The sequence below is a fragment of the Eublepharis macularius genome, chromosome 4 (genome assembly GCF_028583425.1).
Source record: "Eublepharis macularius isolate TG4126 chromosome 4, MPM_Emac_v1.0, whole genome shotgun sequence".
Lineage (NCBI taxonomy): Eukaryota > Metazoa > Chordata > Lepidosauria > Squamata > Eublepharidae > Eublepharis > Eublepharis macularius.
The window spans coordinates 135,508,868-135,532,368 of NC_072793.1; the positions used below are offsets into that span (position 1 = coordinate 135,508,868).

The 23,501-nt window shown below is 42.3% G+C and overlaps 1 protein-coding gene across 1 annotated transcript in view; it reads right to left on the minus strand.

The window, feature by feature from the left end:
• The window catches only part of CNTN6 (contactin 6), a 232,121-nt gene that overhangs the window by 8,608 nt on the left and 200,012 nt on the right, over positions 1-23,501 (minus strand). Inside the window, 3 exon segments of the mRNA XM_054977138.1 lie at positions 1,635-1,747; positions 9,227-9,413; positions 14,018-14,133. Of these exon segments, the coding sequence (XP_054833113.1) occupies positions 1,635-1,747; positions 9,227-9,413; positions 14,018-14,133 (416 nt within the window).

Sequence of the window (23,501 nt, forward strand, 5' to 3'; positions counted from 1 at the left end):
TATCAAGCCCTTTCTGTAACCCCCTCCCCCAATAAAAACTCTACACTTAGCAACTGGTGGCAGGGGAGAATTTTTAAGGATAAGAGAAGCTTTGGAAAAGAATTTTTATATCTGAGTTAAAACAAACATCAACCTGTCAGGGATGGGAAATATCAGCTTCTCCTTAACTAGAAACAGACAATGTTCCTGAATATTGGCCAGGAGTGTCATTTCTGACAGGGAACTTGGGATTGGAATGGAACAAATTCTGAAATAGTGTTTTAAGTTAGGGAAAAGTTGCTTTTTTATTGAGAAGGGGAGGGCGAAACTAGCAGGAATGACTTGCAAGTTACAATGAACTCCTCTACGGGCCTCCTAAAGCTGAAGATGTTTGGGACAAGTTCATAATATAGAAGGACTTTCTGAACTCCCACAAACTGAAATGTATCCCATCACTGAGAATTCTTGTTTGAATGAATATGCAAAATGAGCTGGAATAGGTGACTGGCAGCAAAATTACATTCTGGGGATCTGGAGTAGGATTGCCAGGTCCCTTGAGTTCCTCAACAGGAGACTGGGACCTGGCACTTACCCTGTGGAGACTTCAATGTCTTTCTTCCGCACATGCTCCCAGCATGCGTGATGATGTCACTTCCCAGAAGTAACATCATCACGCGGGTCAAAGGGCACCCCAGGAGTGTTCCCATGGTCACCAAAGAGCTGAATCGCCCCCCATGGGCCCAATTCAGCCCTGAACAGGCCCATTGTGGGCCACGGGAGCATGCTGCGGCAGGGCGCAGGAGTGCGCTGCACTGCCCAGGGTGCACTGCACCCCCCACTGGCCAAGTACATGAGGGCAGGGGGAGGAGGTGGGAGCAGGGGATCTCCCACCCCAGATGGGGGGTGGGGGGTGGGAAGTCTAATCTAGAGTCTAGCAGACTTTGCATTATGTATGGTGTTTAGTTTTTGGAAAAGAATAGGAAGAATCTTAGTATTTCTACATCTCTACTCTACAAAGAAGACGATAGTCCAATGAAAGTGGTTAAAAGATAAAGAGATGGGGCAGATTCTCTGTTCATGATGCTCCCCAGCAGATTCTGTTTAGATTGCATCCAGAAATAACAATAATCAATAGGTTTTTCCCCACTCTGATGTCTCATCCCAATTTGAGCAATTTGTTTACAAAACTCAGCAAGAAAACTCAGCAGCCTAGAGCCTGTCTTTTATATGATAGAGAGGAAAATCGTTCTTTCCCCCAAAGAAATTGCAATTGCTCAGCCCCTTTGTGATCAAGAGCTGCAAGCATAGCTCTTTGAGCAATATTTGCCTTTTTAACATAATAGATTTGTGGTTGCATTATTCACATAAGGCACATCAACAAATTTACTTTCACCCGTTAATGCCTGATGTGGAGGTAGATTTATGCATTGACAAAGAAGTTACTTATCTGAGTTCTCTGGGATATCAAACAGTCCACTTTTATTATCTAACCATCCAGCAAACATTCTACGCGCTCGGAATATTAATATATTCCACTTAGTGAATAAATTGAAGGAATGTGCGATTGTCCTTTATATCAGAGTAAAAACTTTTAATACTTCAAGCACAATCATATACATTACATTCACTACCATTGTCATTTATCACATACTTACCTTGTAGCCAAGCACCTCAGATTCATTTTCCATTGTTTTCACATGTTCCCAGTTCAAGCATATCTTTGAATTTGTTAATTTCCATGCAATGTTTGCTGGGCGTTGGCTTGGTGCTTTAATAAAATGTAAGAATAATATGCATATAATAATTATTTTGCAGAATATGAATATTACTTTTCATATCTGTGTGCCATTGTTTAAATACTTTTATCGTAATCACCTTTACCTGAAATTTGAATTCTGTTCAGCATTTGTGGAAAACTCACCAATTTGCATAATACATTTAAACATGTTAATATATTTATTCATCTTTAAAGTTATTAAAAACAGGCTTGGACCCAACAGAGAATTCTGTGGACAGAAGGGATTTCCATCTGCAGAGCTGGACTTCAAGCGCACAATACCCCCTGAATACTGCCCTCAGGAAAAGGGGAACCCTGGGAACAGCTTGAGGTGGAGCTGAAGGTCTGCAGCAGGGGGAAGGAGTTGGAGAAATTGCTCCCTCTTTGTTTGCGAAAAGCCATTTCCGGGATACAAACCAGATTCATCCCCCTCCTCCCCCAATACTAAAGAGTCAAATATCACTGATGATTTTTCCTTACATTCATGCTCCTTCATAGACCTTTGGGCTTAAGATCCCAGTTTCAAATGACTCCTATCCTTCAATCACTCCATTGCCTACCTATCAGTTATTGTGCTCAATTCAAAGTATTGGTTATTACATAGAAAGCTCTTCATAACCTTCGTCCGGCATACCTATGAGACCGCCTCCCTCCCTATGTTCCTCCATGGCAGCTTCACTCATCTGAAAAGGTCTCTTGCAGGTGCCAGCCTGTACATGGGTGAACTCAACAGCAGCCCATACACGGGCTTTCTCTGTGGTGACCCTTACTCTATGGAACAGCCTTCTTGAGGAGGTCAGGAGAGCATCCACTCTCCTGGCTTTCTGCAAATGATGCAAAACCAAATTATTCAAAAAGACTTTTTAGTCAGATAGGAGGGAAGCATTGTAGGGGGGTGGGAGTCTCAGATGCTTCACTAATGAGGTAGGGACCATAGACTTCACCGCTCTGTTAACATATATTATCTGTTGTTTTAAATTTGTACTCCTATATACTACTTGTGCTTCATGTTGTCTAATGTCAGTTCTAGAATTGATTATGATCTGTTTCAGCAATTCTTCAGCTCTGAATTGGATCCTTGCTAATGCTACATCTTTGTTAACTGTATTTATTTATCTTATGGCATTGTCTATGGAAATGTCCTTGATACTGTATGGAAATGTCTTTGATACTGATTGTACTAATCTCATGCTATGTAATCTGCCTTGAGTCTCAGTGAGAAAGGTGGACTATAAATGACATAAATAAACACTAGATTCGGGTCCAGTAACACCTTAAAGACTAACTAAGTTTCCAGGGTATAACCTTCTGAGAGTCAAATATAGATATTTGTTATGTTAGAGCAAATGCATTTATACCTTGCTTGGACTATTCAAAAACATCCATTGCTTCATCCTCCACCCACACCAACATGTGCCTTTTAACAGCGTTATCTTAAAGCAGAGTTACAATCAGTGTAAACCCATGTACTTCAATAGATTCAAAAGAGTGGAACTATGCTTAGGACTGCACCCTTAGACTGAAATCCTAAGAACACTTTCTTGGGAATAAGCCACAAGACATAAATAGGATTCTGAGTAGATGAGGATCACTCAGTGAAATCCTAAGCAGAATTTCAATGAGTCTAAGCTTATTGAAATCAGTGGGCTTACATTGGAGTAACTCTGCTTAGGATTTCACTGTGTCTCCATTATTGGCGACACCCGTGAGGGCAACTAAAGAAGAGGTAAAAAGCGCCATTTTGGAAGTCCGTCGGGCTTATTCAAAATATGCAACGAAGCGGCAGCTGCCCCGCGAGATTTTTATCGAATTCTCATCTAGGAGGGTCCGGGACACTATCCTATACAACTCATATAATGCGGACTTGGACTTTCTGGGAAATAAGGTTAAGATACTGAAGGACGTTCCATTTCTAGTTCGGAAAAGAAGATTTAAGTATAAAAGGCTTGCTGCTCTCCTGAGGGAACGTGGGATAAAGTATAAATGGCTATTTCCGGAAGGAATTTGGTTCAGTTATAAAGATCAAGCTTACAAGATAAATTCAGAAGATCTGCTAAGGGATTTTGAGGCCAAAAATCAAGAATTTGGGCAGGACACCAAGCAAAAAGAAGAAGATTCAAAGTCTGAAGGGGGGGGAGGCAACGAGCACTGCGGCTATTGCTGCTCAGAGAGAATTGCGTCCGAGGCCTGGGGGGGGGGGGAAGACTTAAGTTGGATTGTGATTTGTATTTTGTAAGGTCAACCACTCCATCAATATTTTATAAAGGTTAATTTTTAATTATGGCAGTATGAAGGGAAAGCATTGTAGTGTAGTGTTTATTGTTTGTATGTTGCCTTCCCCCTTTTTCCCAGCCCTCCTTCCCTTTTTCTTTTCTCTCCCCCTTTTCTATCCCTTGTACTTTTGTAGTTTTTGTAGTTTTCTGTGTTAGATATTAAAAATAAAAATTTTCAAAAAAAAAAAAAAAGGATTTCACTGTGTCTCCTTAACTCTGGCTATCTACTAGTTCTTTCATGCTCATCCTCCTATGCTTTTAGACCTGGATCCATGGGATAATGACTACTAGATCGATTTGTACTTGACAATTACTACTAACTACTGCACTTAGGACACAACTATGGCTAAGAAGAAAAGCATAAGCATAATAATTATTGTTTAATAAATATTTATTCTTTGGGAAACACTGGATATTTCCAAATCTTGCATTTATGTAAAAAACACGCATAAGTATTTGAATAAGATACCAATTGGACAAAATGCCATAAAATTGTTCCTTTTTGCCCATACAAAGACTGACCACATGTTCACAGCTGGAAAGATTTATGAAAACAACAGTGTAACCAAATGTATTTTTACTATCCCACAAGTTATATTGTACATAAACCCATTATGTTATTGTCAAATAAACCAAAGGCTGACTGGCAAGATATCTGTGAACATTCTAAATCTTAAAGAAATCCTAACATCCTTCAGGCCATCAAATGTTTAGTAAAAAGCCCAAGTTTACTATAACATTTCCAGTGTAATCCTAAACAGAGTTACTCCCTTCTAAATCCATTGAAGTCAATGGGCCTAGAAGGGTATAACTGTTTATTCAACAAACTTGAGGTGGCTTGCTAACACTTTTATTTTAGTGTGCAATATTACTTACACTAATATCATGACACGGAATGGCTATAAATAAATTTCAATTTTTGTTACACTTGGTAAAATAGCATGTGTATCATAAATTTAATAGAGGCAATTCAGATTGTGACCAATACACTAACAATCAGAGACTTTGGGTATGTGATTACTACCCTAAAACCATGTTGAACGGAAAGGCAGTCTAAAGTATTCCAGAAGAAAAGTATGACCTAGGGGCTTTAGAATAAAGATGACACCACAAGTGAAATCCATATGTTAGTATTTTGAAGGTTACCATTTTCTCACATGGATTCAGCTGCAAAAGTGATTTTTACTTCTTTAGTATTCACTAAAATGTAGTGTTTAATGCAGATCCGTGGTGTAATGCATGGAACGAAAATGCAAAGTTGAGATTCTTTATGACACATTTTCCAGTTCTGTATTTCCCCCCTATAGTCCCTATAGTCTTTGAGTGTGGGAGCCAACTAATACTGCTGATATGATCCAGAAAGAAGTAGTAGACATCCCTGTGGAACACATGTAGTATGATGGTCGGGTAGCAATACTGTTAGTTTGCATGCTGAGTAGTGATGAAAGCTCCAAGAGAAGGAATGATTACATAATGATCCTCTATCTACATTCTTAAGTCCTAGCTGGAATTTCTATTCATTCTGAATAAAAAAACAAAGACAAATCTCAAAGGACTGAACTATGGGTAAGGGTTGAACTATGTAATTTGACACAAACCACTCATTTTAGGACTTCCTTTGATGCCCTTATAAGATATGTGAATATTCCTCCATGTTCCTCTGCCCTTCATGGGGAGGGCAGAATAGAAATCCAAAGTAGTAATAATAGATAGATAGATAGATAGATAGATAGATAGATAGATAGATAGATAGATAGATAGATAGATAGATAGATAGATAGATAGATAGATAGATAGATAGATAGATAGATAGATAGATAGATAGATAGATAGATAGATAGATAGATAGATAGATAGATAGATAATATGCCTGAAAACATCTTATAGTACAAGCCTCAGGAGTAATCGATTTAAAGTGGTAATGTAAGTACAGAATAATTTTTTTGGGAAAGTGCTTGATACACACCCTATAGCCCACATCACACTCCTGTCTTCTTGATGTATACCATGTAGATGAGTGTTTATAAGGACTTGCATGCATTAAAATAAATAACCACAAAACACCCTTTACCTGTGCATTAGTGACCACCTCTCCACACGTAACCTAAAAAGGAGAAAAAGTTAAAAAACGGGCAAAGTGATTTCCCACTTAGAAGATAATTATTGGGGACCCACTTGTTCTCACAAAACCAGGAGAATTTTGAATAAATATAATGAAGTATGGGCTGATAAATTAATTGCAGATTGCTGGAGAATATCAGAATCTCGTCACAAAAAATTGTGGTGATGTACTCTGAAAGATCTTTCCAGCTTTTAAACATTTATGAGAATTTTTAATTAAAGTGCGAAACTGAAGCTAGAATCACTGCAGTATGAAATCTAGATTTCTCTTCTGGAGTTCTTAAGATTATCTCATTTTAGAGAGCTCACAGATTCCATGCAATTCTTCTTGGCTGTTGATATAATATACTACTCACTACCATATTTTTGTCTGGTACTATTTGGAAACCACTGAACATTGTAAGCACTAAATAGCATAAAACATTTCAGATTTGCTGAACCCGTTAGATCAATGTAAATAGAACAACAGACTGTGAACTGTTCCTAGTGCTACAATAAGGAAGCAACCTAGTGCTACAATAGAGAAACAATAAGGAAGTAATAAGGAAGTAAACAAAATGTTTTTTCTTTTATGTTCATCCAGAGAAATGTAGAAAACATACCAGTGGTTATTACTATATATTTGTATTCTACTCTTCATCTAAGGAGCTCAGGATACCTACAGTATATATAATGTACAGTATATATAAGTGCCTGTCCCCTTTACTCTCACACAAACCTGTGAGGTACCGGCCTCAGTGACTCTCATGTCTAAGTAAGAACATGAACTTGGGTCGTCTTCATTTTATTCTGAAACTGTAACCACTAATGATTCAAATCTGGTTCTCATGCTTAAGGAAATACGTATAAAAAAGGTCTATAGCCAAGTCCTTTTCCTTCTAGCTGTCTTTCATTTGCTGAAATTTCTATTATTACAATCACTTTCTTCTCTGGAAAGGTAACTGAAATTCCAGCTGTTAAATGTGATCAAGCCTTCAAAATGGCAAAAGGAGTATTTCCCAAATTTGTGTTTTCTTTACACATTCAAATAACAACACAGCCTCTATTCCTAAATACTGCTAGAGAAGGAAGTAAATGCAGCTGCAAAAAATGCCTTCTCCCAACTCAGGCTATACTGAAAGATGACCCCCTACTTTTATACAGCTGATCTGGCCACCAGGATTCATTGCACAATAACATTGAGACTAGAGTACTGTAATGCACTCTCCCTTCAAAATCAACTCAGAGACTCCAGCAAGTGTAGAACTCTGCAGCTTGTTTACTCTCAGGGACTAGATGAAGCATGCATATCACTCCCAATCTGCAGTCACTCCAACGGCTTCCCATCAGTTACCAGGCTCAATTCAAGGTCATGACTATCACATTCAAAGCCCTTCATGGCCTTGGCCCCTCATATCTGTGTGCAACTGCCTTGCCTTCTATATTCTGCCATGGCAACTTCAGTCACCTAGTCAGGGCCTTGTGCAGATACCACCCTGCAGTTGGGCAAAATCAACAGCTGCCAGCACACATGCTTTATCTGTGGTAGCCCCCACCTTATGGACTGGCCTGCCTGAGGTGGTCAGGAAAGCTCCCACTCTCTTGGCTTTCTGTAAACTATGCAAAACTGAATATTCTGCCCAGATTACACAACTGTGTCATAAGAAATAGCTCAGAGAGATGCCTCTGTGGGGAAGAGAAGAAATACTATGCTATTGGGTACTAACTGCTGATGTAGATGTGCCTACCAGGGAGTTTCTATGCTGATAAAAATGCCATGGAAATTAGTTAGTTTCAGAAAGATTTCATCACTATGCTTGTTTAAATTTTTTCTGCAACCATTCCCTATTGTTTCTGTTTCATTGAATATCCTAATTGTTGTTTGTTACTGTACTTTTCAGTGAATGTCCTAGCTGTTGATTATATTGTATTTTCACCCACATTGTGTAATCTGCCTTGGATCTCAGTGAGAAAGGTATAACAACAACAACAACAGTCATGATTAATGGTGAGCAATAATGGAGATTTTGCTTTAGTAGAATGTAAGCATACCTTTGAACAGTATAAATATTATTTATAATTTCTGTAGATCTAAGGTTTCTTTCTCTATGTCTTTTATCATATCTTTTGCAAGCAGAACTGTTCTATTTAGATTCTATTTGACCACTTCTGCCATTTCTCTTCTAAGTCCTACCACATAATATGGTGGGGTTGCTACACTTATGCCCCAGTGCTCTCTAGCCTAGGAAGACTGACCTTTGTGGAATTGAGAGATGGGCCAAGCCAGCTATCAAACCTCTGATGCTGATGGGACTACCTGCAACAGTTTGTCAAGGATCTGCAAGCCTGAGTCACTGTTCCAGGATAGGAAGTACTGAATCTGTTCTAATCAGACATGACAGATCCAGCATTGCAGCTGGATTGGGCCTTCACCCAATTCAGAGAAACCTGGGCCTTCCTGGACATGGCTGACAATACCACCAGACGATGAAGGTAGCATCTTGATAGAGCACAGGTTTATAGACTGGATCCATAATTGCCCGAATTATGATAACCTGTCCGTTGGTTTTTTTAGTTTTTGGGGGGCTGATTCAGTCCTGGGAGTGGGTAATATAAGCTTTCTTATTTTTTATTTTTTGACAGAGATGTGTGCCAGTGGCAGTATGGATAGGGAAAAAAAGTGGTTTGCTTAGCAACTTTGAGCTGTCATCTGAAAACACACGTTTTCCTTTGCCCAGGCACTACACAGGTGTGATATACAAAGAACTGGCAACACAACTGGTATCACAGCTCATCATCCAGTGCCATTGCTTGTTTTATAAATAACACAAACCATGGCAGTGCAGTATGTGTAAGTAAGCAGCATATGCAAGAGATAAAAGTAGCTATCCACAGCACTGATATACCTTCTGTACTGTACTTTTTGAAATAGCAGAAAAGAGGAGCACATATTGTTTGGTGCATAATTATATGAATGACTAGAGCAAGATTCTGGTCTAGTAACACCTTAAACCCTAACTAGATATCCAGGGTTTGAGCTTTCAAGAGTATTATTTGTTGCGAGTCTGGTGCACTTGTGCTTTTTCAAAATACTTACGTGATTTTTTTGTAGTGACATTGACTGGGGCACTGGATGGTCCAGTCCCAGCTGTGTTGTAAGCCCTCACTATGGCAAAATACATTGTACTGGCCCTCAGGCTGGTGATAATTTTTGATGTTATATTGCCATTGACTCTGACTTTGCTGGTCGTAGAATCCTTGGCATCATCCATCCAGTATAAGACCTAAAGCAAAGAGCAAAGGCAGTTCATTGCTTTCCGCCAATTACAGTCTTGATTGGGAAGAAGACAAGCTGACAATGAAGGCTTCAAGAGGGATGGCTGATTTTGTAATTGAAGTTGTCAGGATTTAAACATGAATATTTATAGTTTTTATTGTATCCTGAATACAAACTAGAAAAAAAAATAAATTACGAATCCTTTGCTTTTATAGATACCCCAAGGGAAAACACAGATGAGTAACATTTAAAAGCTTGTTTTACCTCTGTAAGCAAGAGGGGGGAAAGTTTTAAAATGGAAAAAATTCCTGAAGAGGTCTTAAGTACGCTTGTCCATATAGTTACAATGCAATATCTATTGACTCAGATATTGCTTTGAACTGTAACAGATGTTTGATGTAAAATAGTATGTGCTTTGTAAACTACATAGGCCTACTGTTGTTTAAATACTGTATGCTGAAAACCATACATAGTAAACATGTCTGTGATATTTGAGTATCGTTCTTTCTTTCTATGGATTCTCAGTAAAGGCAACTGTTACATGTTTTTCTAACACACTCTTCTCTCTTCATGTTTAGGGACTGCTGTCACACTGTACAGTTAAAACTTTTAACAGTCTTCATTTCATTGCGGCCTTTTACTCTTGCAGTGTTGGAAGAGTGGTAACAGAGGTGGTGATGATGACCCCTTAGTACAAGCACAAGAAGGAGATAAATGTGTTGGGAATATCCAAATTGAGGGAATCTTTCTCACTACTGACAAAATGAGTTTTTGGGGTGGGATGGAGTCCTGTAATGGGGGTCCAATGTGTTTATCTTGTTCAGAGTGACAGCAAAGTTGATCCAGGAAGCATTGTCCTGAGACTCAGTTGGTTTTGTGAGACTATCACATAACCAAATATGACTGGCTACACAGCATGATGCCATCACACTGATTATATCATTCCTGATTGATTGAGATTACTATTCCCAGAAAAAAAATAAAACAGATTTAATAAATGGACCTAAAGTGGCTATTGATCAGGGAATGAACTTGCAGTGAACAAAAACGAGACAAGAGGAAATATTTTGGCCAACTCTTGAAAATCATTCTTTCAGGTTCAAATCAGTCTAAGTGAACATTCAACACAGCTCTTATTTGACTCCTCTCTGTCAAAAGGCATTCATTTTTATCTCCTCAAATGCATCCTTCCTTTCTTTTTCTACATGTAGATAGGGGGACTATGGATAATCTCATAGATGAATCCCTAAATGCAAATTAGAATACAATGAAATCTCGTTTAAGTGAATTGCCTGATTGACATTCAAACAAATTGCTATGAGTAAGCAAGAATGCTATGTAACCTGAGCTGCTCCTCCACTTTGATACTTGAAGAACAAACTATGGACAATCAGGAATCTAATATACCATATTTACACAATCAAATGATGTCTATTTAAAGTTCTCAATAAGATTTTCAAAATAACACTACTTTTAAGAGATGGAATAATGTTGGGATGCCAGTTAATTTGCCACTTTCTCAGGAGCTGTGATTTGGCCAGTTAATTTTGCTGTATCGTCAACTGAAAGTTTCACAGCTCTAACACCTTTGCTACTTAAATTATCTATAACCTCAACCTGAGAAGCAATTGTTCTCTTTAACACATTTCTTTGTAGAAGATACACACTTACAATGGCTCTTCCAAGGTAAGAATGTGATAAAGAAAATGGGGAATCCATGTTGGAACAAAAATTCTATATAAAATGGCATATGTAATAAGTAACTATGGATGCTTCCCATTTCCCACTTCCAGAGGAGTTAGCTGTGTTAGTCTGCAGTAGCATTGCTACTGTAGCAAAGTAGTAAAGAGTCCAGTAGCACCTTTAAGACTAACCAACTTTACTGTAGCATAAGCTTTCGAGAACCACAATTCTCTTTGTTAGATGCATGGAGGAATTGGATTGAGTTTAATGACCTCTGGAATATTAATTTTTCTGATTCTCTACAACCTTGTGTATTGTTTTTATTTCATATAAAATAGTTTAAACAAATTAAACTGGTTCATCAAAAAGTGTCTGGGTAAGGATAAGGGAGGGAAGGACAAGCAGTATTGTAGTTGGAGTCTGCTAAAGACCATCTAATTAAGGAGATGAGGTGGATTCTGCCCTACATGACAGGTTAATAGGGTATCCAAGAAACACGATCTTGTAGTTAAATGAGACCTCAGCTTCCCTGATGTGTGCTGGAAGACCAATTCTACTACTACAACCTCTTGACCTGCCTGGCTGACAACTTCCTTTCTCAAATTGTGGAGGAAGTGATGATGGGCTCAGCCATAATGGACTTGATCTTAACCAACAAGAAAAAGTTGTTTGATGGGGAACCTTAGGAAGAAGTGATCACATCCTCCTACCTATCACATCCATTTACTGTGGAATACCAAGGAATATCAAGGATACCAAAGAAGTTTGTAGCCAAATGTAACATGCAGCCAAATACACATGTTAGATTTTAGTAGTAAATGTCAATAAACTGATGAGAGTTATTCCATGAACAAGAATTCTGGAATGGAAAGACCAAATGAAGTGTCCTAAAAGAACAGCTTTTGCAGGCTCAAGCTATCATCATTCTAGTAAGATAGAAATGTGACAGGGGATCTAAGAAGCCAATGTGGATGAGGTAAGGAAGAAAAAGGAGATGTTCGAAAAATGGATGGAAGGAAATGCAGGCAAAGAAGAGTATCTAGGGGTAGCTAGGCACTGTAGGGCAGCCATCAGAGAGGTCAGAGCTCAGAATAAGTTGAGACTGGCCGGGGGGGCTTGCCACACAAAAAAGATGTTCTTCAGATACATGAGGAGCAAACGGAAAGTAAAGGGGGAGATACCCCCATTGCTTGGTGAAAGTGGAGAAACTTTGACAAAGGACAAAGAGAGGGCAGGAAGGCTCAATGGCCTACTTTGTCTCGGTCTCCTCTTGGAAAGAGAGAACAGGTCCACCTAGCGATAGTAGTAGGTAAGGCATGGCTTTGGGGCTGCTGTTTGACATGAAAGAAGTCATGGAGAAGCACTTTGCTGTACTGGATGTGTACAATCACCTGGGCCAGAGGGTGTGTACTCAAGAGTGCTTAAAGAACTTTTGAAAGAGCTTGCAGACCCTTTGTTGATCATCTTCAAGGCCTCTTGGAGGACAGATGATGTGCAGAAGACTGGAGGAGGGCAAATGTCATGCCAGTCTTCAAGAAAGCAAAAAAAGGGCGATCCAGGAAACTCCAGGCCACTCAGCCTGACCTCTGTCTCAGGGAAGATACTGGAGCAAATAGTAAAGGCATCAGTCTGCAAGTATCTGACAGACAACATGATGATATGGGGAAATCAGCACAAATTTGTCCCCAATAGGTCCTTCCAGAACAACCTCATCTCCTTCTATGATCAAGTGACAGGCTTACTGGATTGCAGGAATGCTGTCGGTTTAGTTTATCTGGATTTCAGTAAAGCTTTTGACAAGGGTCCTCATGATATTCTGATGGATAAATGGAAGACTGTGGACTTGACTCTAGAATGGTGGAGCTAGTTGGATAATGGCACCTAATGAGTAGTTGCCAATGGCATCACATCTGATTGGAGTTATCCAGTGGTGTGCCACAGGGTTCAGTTTTGGGTCCAGGATTTTTCAATATTTTTATAAATGATCTGGATAAGAGTGTGAAGGGATTACTCATTAAATTTGCAGATGACACTAAACTGGGGGGAACAGCAAACATCCTTGAAGACTGAGATAGAATTCAATGAGATCTGAATACGCTGGAAAAATGGGCAGATTCAAATAAGATGCAATTTAACATGGATAAGTGCCAGATTCTCCACCTGGGTAGCAAAAGCATGCACACTGGATGAAGGAAGCAGTGTGTGTGAGACTCTAGATGGATGGGAAGCAAAATATGAGCAGTCAATGTGATGCAGCAGCAATGAGACAAATGCAATCTTGGGATGTATCAATAAAGGCATAATCCAAATCACAAGATATCATTGTCCCACTATATACTTTGTTGGCCAGGCCCCACCTGGATAATTTGTGCAGTTTTGGGGGTCTCATTTCAAAAAGGATGTGAACGAATTGGAACAGATGCAGAGGAGAGCAACCAGGATGATCAGGGGTCTGGAGATCAAGCCCTATGAGGAAAGACTGAGGGATCTGGGAATGTTTAGTTTGGAGATGGGAGGTTGAAGGAAGACATGATTGCTCTCTAAGTATTTAAACAGCTGTCACTTAGAGGAGGGAAGGGAGCTGTTCCTGTTAGCAACAGAAGATAGGACTCAAAACAATGGGTTTTAACTACGGGAGGCAAGGTACCAGCCGGACATTAGGAAAAACGTCTTCATTTTAAGAGTAATTCAGCAGAGGGGATGCCTGGGGATGTGTTGGGTTCCCCCTCATTGGCAGTTTTCGAGGAGTGGCCAGATGAATACTTGTAAGGGATGCTTTAGGTGTTCCTGCACTGGGCAGGGGTTTGGATTAAATGGTCTGTAAGCCCACTTCCAATTCTATGATTCTATATATGCAATGATAACAAAGATTCAAACAAGCCAGCTAAATCTGATTGCAGATACCTAATAAGATATGAAATGTGCTACCTCATATCCAAGAACTCTTCCAGTATGTCTGTTCCATGCAATGGGATTCCAGGACACTTCCATTTCAGAAGCTGAGAAACTTTGTATAGAAGTTCCAGTAGGTGCTATCTGAGGCTCTAGGATAACAAGAAAATCACTATAAATCTAGTAAACATTTATTTTACTTAGCAATATGTGAATTAAAAACTGATATAATGAAGATGTAAAAATGAAACATTCCTTTCATACAAGAACTAAAACAACACTTCTAAGTTTGGCTTCCTTTGTTGGCTGTATCACAAAAATGTTGTAAGTAATATTGGAAAACTGAGTGGAGATTAGAACGGGGAAGAGGTGATGCTGATTTGGAAAGTAATCATGTCATTGGCTACTTTCACACTATATCGGCTGACTTAACATTACTGGAGGAGCCTGGAATGGAGCCCCGGAAGAAAAGCTACACTGTTTCTCCAATGCAAGAGCCAATCTTCTTTGTGCCTGCTATCATCAATATATCTAATTCTCTACATTTAATCTAGAGACTGGAGGCATGGGCAGACAAGACAGAGCTTTATACAAACTGATGAAAAGCCTCATGTTTGCATAAAAATCTAAAATCTGAAAAAATATATTGGATGGTGCGTTAAAACCTCTCCAAATGATAAAAACAGCACCTGTACCTTTAAGAAACAAATGACCTCAGTTAGTGCTGTTACTCAACCACAACTGTATTGCCAGCCTTAAAGCTTTGGTTTCTATCCACAAAAGACAATGGGTGGTGGTGGTGGTGGTGGCTATTTTGACTTTTGAGGAAGGAGTCACTGGGGTCAGGTCCAGCAGCAACCATCGGGCCACTTGATACTCTATGACTTTACCCAGGCCTGGCTACTTGCAACTATTCTACAGCTGCTCCTCCTCCCAAAGCTGATGTGGTGTCATGGTTAGAGTTTCAGACTAGGATCTAGAAGATGTAGGTTTAAATCACCATTCTTCCATGGAAACTCAATGGGTGTCTTTAGGCGAGTAACAGAATCCTACCCTAACTTACTTCACAGGGTTGCTGTGAGGATAAAATAGAGGAAAGGAGAATGATATAAGCTGCTTTCGATCATCATTTTGGAGAAAGGCAGGATATACGTGAAATAAATAAACAGTAAATATTGTCAGGTCTAAGGAAAACAGGATACGTTGAAGCCGCTTCCCCCCCTTGCAGCAAGAAATCCAAGCTCTCTTGAATCAAGGTTTTTTATTGAGAAACCATAACTAAAGCGTATATATGTCCATAGATTACACAGAAGCAAATAAAGCGTCTGGCTGTACGCAGAACTCTTGTTGAGAATGACGTATGGAATGCTTGCTACAAAGTTCCAGTCCCTCCCTGTGAGCCCCCCACCCTCAGTGCCCAACCAGCTGGGCATAGTCAGTGGGAGAGTAGGATGGAACCATCTCAAGGCCTCTGTGGCAAGCCATCCGAGATAAGCGTGCTGTCTTCCCAGGAGCTGGATGGCCTGTGTGAAAAACTACACCCACACCCACATACATACAGAGGATGACTGCAAATCAAGGGAAGATGGAGGGACTGTGGGCAACAGACCTGACATTTTGTCCCCCGAAGGCCCCCCTTCACCCCCCTGGCCCTGGCTTGGCTGGGTATTTCTTGTGGAAGTTAGTTGTGAGACGTAGAGCGTTAACATGGGAACGTTCAACCCATTCCCTGAAGCTTTCATCAAAGTCTTTCCGTCTGATTAAGTAGTAAAGTTTTTTGTTTTTCCATTTAGAGTCTAAGATTTCCTCCACTTCATAGTGGACTTGGCCATCAATTAGGGTTGGATGTGGAACACCTCTCTCAGGGTGCCACTCATCTGGAGGGGGAGCTTTTTTCAGTAGGCTAAAGTGGAAGGTTGGGTGCATTTGGCGTAGGTTCTTTGGCAATTCAAGTTCTACTGTTACTTCATTGATTACTCTTTTTACTGGGAAGGGACCCATGTATTTGAGCCCTAGTTTTTTGCAGGATTGATCACTTTTGAAGTTTTTAGTGGAGACATACACCCAGTTGCTGGGTTGCAGGTTCCATTGTTCGGTGCGATGTTGATCTGCATACTTTTCGTAATCCTTTTTGGCTTTCTTTAAAGTCTCTTGGATGATATTCCACTGAGTTGTTAAGGAGGACCACCATTCTCCTAGGTCTCCTGCCTTATGAGTCTCTGGGTTGGTGGCAAAAGGTAGGGCTTGTCCTTCGTATCCATGCACTATTTTAAAGGGGGAAACCCCCATGGAACTGTGTACTGTGTTGTTGTACGCATATTAAGCAAAATGGAGAAAGTTTATCCAGTTGTCTTGCTGATAGTTAATGTAGCAGTGTAGAAATTGTTCCAGTACTTGATTAATGCGGTCCATTTGTCCATCGGTTTTGGGATGATGCGCAGAGCTTATTCTTTGCTCGATGCCGGCAACTAGGAGGAGTTCCCGCCAAAAGTTGGCCACAAATTGTACTCCCCGATCTGAGATCACTTTGATAGGAAATGAGTGGAGCCTCACTATATGTTTCATGAACAACTTGGCTAGTTTTTTGGCTGTTGGTATGGCGGTACAAGGGGTGAAGTGTGCTTGCTTAGAGAACAAATCCACCACTACTAATATGTATGTACACCCATTGGAGGGGGGTAGACCGGTGATGAAGTCCATCGAAATCACCTCCCAAGGTTGGGAAGGAGTTTCCAGTGGCTGAAGGAGTCCTGGGGTTTTTCCTCTTCTGGACTTCCCCATTATACAGACTGGGCAGGTGGACATGTACTGGGAGACGTCCCATCTCATATGAGGCCACCAGAACTGGTGCTGAATTAGGTGGAGGGTTTTTAAGTAGCCGAAGTGACCAGCTAACTTAGCGTTGTGACACTGTTGAAGAATTTCCTTGCGTAGGCTGTGTGGAATATACAGTTTGTTGCCTTTGTACCATTCACCCGCCTCTGTTTGGGTGAGCTCGTGGCGAGGCACTCCTTCTCCCTCCTTTTCCACTTCCTCTTTTACACGCTTCTTACAGTCAGAGAGATCAAGTTTCTGATTGAGTCGCTGTTTCACTATCTGGCTGTGGGTTGTCACTGCCCCTTCCAGTTGGGTTGGTGAAAACACTGTGTCAATAATTTCTTCTTTTTGGCTGTCATGTTGGGGCATTCTTGATAGGGCATCTGCTAGGAAGTTGGTTCTCCCTGGCAAGTACTTGAGTGTAAAGTTAAACTTGGAGAAAAATTCTGCCCAGCGAAGTTGTTTAGCATTTAGCTTTCGTGGCGTGCGGAGAGCCTCTAAGTTTTTATGATCAGTCCAAACTTCGAACAGGCTTCTAGCCCCCTCCAACCAGTGCCTCCATGTAGTAAGGGCAAGTTTAACCATGAAAGCTTCTTTTCCCCACACACTCCAATTTCGTTCTGCATCAGTAAACTTTTTGGACAGATAGGCACAGGGGCGGAGTTTGCCTTCTGCATCGGGTTGTAGCAACACACACACACCCATTGCCGTGTCGCTGGCGTCGACTTGCACAATGAATTTGCGGCGTTCGTCTGGATGCTGTAGCAAAGGCTCTGAGATGAATTTTGTTTTTAGCTTTTCAAACACTCGCTAACACTCCAGGGTCCACTGTAATTTGTCTTGGGTTTTTTTCTCTTGACCCCCTTTCCCTTTGGATTTTAACAAGTCTGTTAAAGGCAGAGCTATTTGGGCAAAGTTTTCTATAAACGGTCTATAAAAATTAGCAAATCCCAGGAAAGATTGTAATTGCCTTCTCGTTTGGGGCGCTTCCCACCCCTCCAGTGCCTGTATCTTAGCTGGGTCCATTTTTAGTCCTTGACTGGATATACGGTAACCCAGGTAATCCAATTCCTCTTTGTGAAATTCACACTTGGAAAGTTTGACAGGCAACTTATGCTTGATTAGGGCGTTTAGTACTTTCTGTACTAGTTCAACATGTGATTCCTTATCCGCCGTATAAATAAGCACGTCATCAAGGTAAACAACCACCCCTTTGTACAGGTATTCATGGAGCACTTCATGAATAAGCGTCATGTATACAGCTGGGGTGCCTTTAAGCCTGAATGGCATGACTAGGTATTCAAATTGTCCTAAGGGCATGTTAAAGGCAGTTTTCCATTCATCCCCCTCCCGTATTCTAATGTGGAAGTATGCATCTTTTAAATCCAGTTTTGAGAAGATTTTGCCTTGAGCTACTACGCTGAGCAGATTCCGAATCAAAGGGAGGGGGTAGGCATTTGACATGGAGACCTCATTAATGCCTCTGAAATCCGAGCATAGTCTCAACCCCCTGTCCTTCTTTTTGACAAATAAAACTGGGGCAGCATAGAATCATAGAATCATAGAGTTGGAAGGGGCCATACAGACCATCTAGTCCAACCCCCTGCCCAGTGCAGGATCAGCCTAAAGCAACTCTGACAAGTATTCATCCAGCCTCTTCTTGAAAACTGCCAGTGAGGGGGAGCTCACCACCTCCCTAGGCAGCTGATTCCACTTTTGAACTACTCTGACCGTGAAAAAGTTTTTCCTAATATCCAGCCGGTACCTTTGTGCATGTAATTTAAGCCCATTGCTTCGGGTCCCACCTTCTGCTGCCAACTGGAACAGCTCCTTGCCCTCCTCCAAATGACAGCCTTTCAAATATTTAAAGAGAGCAATCATGTCCCCCCTCAACCTCCTCTTCTCCAATCTAAACATTCCCAAGGCCCTCAGCCTTACCTCATAGGGCTCAGTCTCCAGACCCCTGATCATTCTCGTCGCTCTCCTCTGTACCCTCTTGATTTTGGCTACATACTTTTTGAAGTGAGGCCTCCTGAACTGCACACAATACTCCAGGTGTGACCTAACCAAGGCAATATAGAGAGGGGCTATGACCTCCTACGATTTTGACGCTATGGCCCCTTTGATACAAGCCAAGATTGAATTGGCCTTTTTTGCCACCGCATCACACTGGCTGCAAATATTTAGTTTACAGTCCACTCTTACCCCAAGATCCCTTTCACATATACTACTGCCCAGAAGTGTATCCCCCATCCAGTATTTGTGCTTCTCATTTTTGTGGCCCAGATGTAATACTGTGCACTTGTCTTGGTTGAATTGCATCCTGTTCACAGCTGCCCACTTCTCCAGAGTATTCAGGTCTTGTTGAAGTTTAATTCTATCTTCTTGGGTGTTTGCTACTCCTCCCAATTTGGTATTATCAGCAAATTTAATGAGCAGCCCTTCCACTCCTTCATCCAGATCATTGATAAAAATAGTGAAAAGTACTGGGCCCAAAACCGAGCCCTGCGGCACCCCACTGGACACCTCCTTCCAATCTGATGAAATGCCGTTGACCACCACTCTTTGGGTGCGGTCCTCTAACCAGTTCCCTATCCACCAAGCTGTCCTATAGTCCACTCCACAGTCTTCCAGTTTGCTCATCAGAATGTCATGGGAGATCTTATGAAAAGCTTTACTGAAATCTAGATAAATCATGTCAACAGAGTTCCCCCGATCCAGTAAGCTGGTCACTCGATCAAAGAGGGAAACCAGGTTGGTCTGGCAAGATCTGTTAGGAACAAAACCATGCTGACTTCCCCAGATCACTGAGTGGTCCTTCAGATGCTTACAGATTGATCCCTTTAAAATCTGTTCTAATATCTTCCCAGCAACAGAAGTCAGACTGACCGGCCTGTAGTTTCCCGGGTCATCCTTCTTCCCTTTCTTAAAGATTGGGATAACATTCGCTCTTCACCAATCTTGTGGCATATCCCCAGTCCTCCAGGAGGCCTTGAAGATGATGGACAGGGGTTCTGCAAGTTCTCTAGAAAGTTCTTTCAGCACTCTTGAGTGCACCCCATCTGGCCCAGGGGATTTGTATTCATCCAGTGCTGCCAGATGCTTCTCCACAACCTCTCTGTCAATGTCAATTAGCCACTCTGGTGTCCTGCCACATTTTCTACTATCTCTAGATGTGCCTAAGTTCTTCAGGGAGAAAACAGAGGCAAAAAAGTCATTAAGCCTGTTGGCCTTTTCTCTGTCCTGCATCAGAGTTTCTCCATCTACTCCCAACAACGGTCCAATTGCCTCTTTTACCTTGCGTTTGCTTCTCACATATCTGTAGAAGTTTTTCTTATTGTAGCGAGCCCTCCTGGCCAGACCCAGCTCGTACTGAGCTTTGGCCTCTCTGATGGCTGATCTGCAGTACCTAGTAACCCTCATATACTCCTCTTTAGAGGTCTGCCCTTTTCTCCATTTCCTGAACATTTCCTTTTTCTCCCTTAGCTTATTCTGAAGCTCTCTGTACATCCACATCTGTTTCTTGGAGCCCTTGCCATGTTTCCGTCTTGCTGGGATAATGAGGGCTTGAGCTTGCAAAAGCTCGTGTTTGATAATGGCCCACCCTTCACTTGCTCCTTTCTCTTCCAGCACACTCCCCCACGGAATGACTCTCATCAAGCCTCTGAGTTCATTGAAGTTGGCCCTATGAAAATCTAACCTACGAGTCTGGCTACGAACTTCCTTGGCCCCCCGCAGCAACTGGAATTCAAGGAGGACATGGTCACTTCTCCCTAAGGTCCCCACCACCTTCATCTCATCTACCAATTCTTCCCTGTTGGTTAATATCAAGTCTAGTATGGCTGAGCCCCTTGTAGCTTCCTCCACCTTTTGAAAAAGAAGTTATCGACCAGGCAGGTCGGGAAATCGTGTGATTCACGACGTTTTGCTGAGCCTGTCTCCCAGCACACATCAGGGAAGTTGAAGTCACCCATAATTACAAGGTTCTGATGTCTGGATAGTCTACCAATCTGTTCAAAGAGGGCAGCATCCGTTTCTTCTCGCTGGTCAAGTGGTCTGTAGCAGACTCCAACAATAATACCCTTTGTCCTTCCTCCCCTTATTTCTACCCATATGCTTTCCACCGGACTGTCCACCCCATTCTCCATAACTTCTTGAGAATCAAGCCCTCTCCTCACATACAGTGCCACTCCACCTCCTCTTCTACCCTTCCAGTTTTTCTTGAACAACTCATACCCATCCACTAGCACATTCCAGTCATGGGAATCATCCCACCAAGTCTCAGTAATTCCTACTATATCGTAGCCCAGCAGAAGCATCTGGGCTGAGGCAAGAGCACATGGTGGAGAGCTGCTGCTAGAAGGTAAGGGGTTGTTGTCTTTCTGCCTTTTGCCCTTTGCCTTTCCTAGCTACCGTGTGAGAAGCTGAGGGTGAGTGGGTTATGTGTAGCTTGCTAGAGAGTGGTTCTGGTTAAGTTCTGTGTGGGGCTGTTGGGGGCTGAGTGAATTGCTGTTGTTTGCTGCTGGTTGCTGTTGCTCTTGGTTATGAGCCCCGCCCCCTAGTGTCCTGGGGCCCTGCTGGGCTAGGCAGGAAGTGACCTTTTGAAACAAAAGGCTCCTCCTCGCCAGAGGGCAAGAGCTAATGTGCTCTTGGCCTGTGGCTCTTAGCCTGTGGATCTGCCTGGGGGACCTGAAACTCTGCTGGTATACTGATTCTGCTGGTACTCTAGGTATATATTTGGAAGGCAATCATGTCTACTGAAGCCCCCTTCGCAGTCACCTGCATGGACTGTGCCATGTTTGTTTTCCTCCCAGAAGAGAAGACAGAGTTCACTTGCCAGAAGTGTAAGCTGGTCAGAGTTTTGGAAGAAAAGGTTCAGAGCCTGGAGGAGAGGATCACCACCCTTCAGGAGATCAAGGAGGGAGAGGATTTTATTGACAACAGCCTGGGGGCTCTGCACAGCCAAGAAGAGGAAAGTTAAGGAGGAGAAGAAAGAGTCGATCTCCCTTCTGAGCCTCCTCTCAGATCTACAGTACAAACCCGAAGACGTCAACGAAGAAGATGCTCTGGTCCACTTGAGCTCAAGAATTGTTTTGAAGTGCTAGAGATGGTGACGGAAAGTGGAAGGAGAACTGCAGAGATCTGGAAGAGGGTGTGCAGAAGACATGGGGCCACATGGAAGTGGAAAAAAATGGAAGGTGGTAGTCGCCGGGGACCCTGCTCACGGGTATGGAACGCCATGTCTCTGGGCCAGATCCCCTATTCCGAGAGATGTGTTGCTTGCTGGGGGCCAGAATTCAGGATATTACCGACCTGCTGCCCAAACTCATCAAGCCTGCTGATAAGTACACGTTTGTGCTGATTCATGTGGGAACGAACGACACCGCTGCGAATACTGTTGCAAGAATTAAAGAGGATTATGAAGCTCTTGGAAGGCAGTTGAAGACATTGGGGGCTCAGGTGGTATTCTCTTCTATCCTTCCAGTCACAGGAAGAGGAACACGCAGGGAGCGGACCATACTTGAGGTGAATCATTGGCTGAGTTGGTGGTGCCAGCAGGAGATCTTTGGGTTCTGGAACCATGGGATAGGTCTTCTTAGAGAAGGCCTTCTAGCACATGATGGGCTTCACCACTCAAGGGCAGGGAAGAAAATGTTTGGAACGAACCTGGAGAACTTCATCAGGATAGATTTAAACTGATGCTGCAAGGGGAAGGGGATGATCGACATGGTGATTTCAATGAAGAAGTGAAAACAGTGGGGACCCACCTGGGTAGGAAAGGTCAAACAAAGGTACAAGGCTACAAATGTCTATATACCAATGCCCAAAGTATGGGCAATAAGAAAGAAGAGCTTGAGCTTCTATTGCAAACAGAGGGCTACGATATAGTAGGAATTACTGAGACTTGGTGGGATGATTCCCATGACTGGAATGTGCTAGTGGATGGGTATGAGTTGTTCAAGAAAAACCGGAAGGGTAGAAGAGGAGGTGGAGTGGTGTTGTATGTGAGAAGAGGGTCAGCATGCGGGGAGCTGGCTGGCCGGATAAACCCCCTCTCCAAATTTTTGTCTATGAACTTCCGTAGCTCCTGGCACTCCGCCAGGCTCATGGAATATAGTTTGCCCTTGGGTAACTTCTCCCTGGGAATCAGTTCAATGGCACAGTCAGTGTTGCGGTGCGGGGGAAGCTCATCCACTTCCTTTTTGCTGACCGCTAGGCGGAGATCCCTGTACTCCCGGGGGATGGTTTTCTCCTCCTCCTTGGCTAGTAAGGCAACATTCAGAGGGGAGGGAGGTGTCCCGCCCCACTCCCTCATCCACGCATGCACATTGCACTGACTTCCTTTGAATAGGATAGCCCCCTCCAACCATTTGATGTAGGGGTCGTGATCTCCTAGCCAGCGGCTACCCAGGATCAGAGGGTATTTAGCTGCATTGCTGACTATGTAGGGGCGGGCATCCCAGTGCTTCCCCATTCCCATGGGCACGGGTTCGGTTTCAAAGGGGGCAGGACTCATGCTTGACCCATCCATTTGTCCAAAAACTATTGGATCCTCCAGTTCATGGGCTTTCAAGCCTAATCCATTTACTAGAGCGGGCGAGATATCTCGGGAGCACCCGGAATCTATGAGGGCTTGTACTCGCACATGAGTCCCTTGTTTAAGGTTTACAAGCACTACGGGCATGCACAATATGGCCCCCCT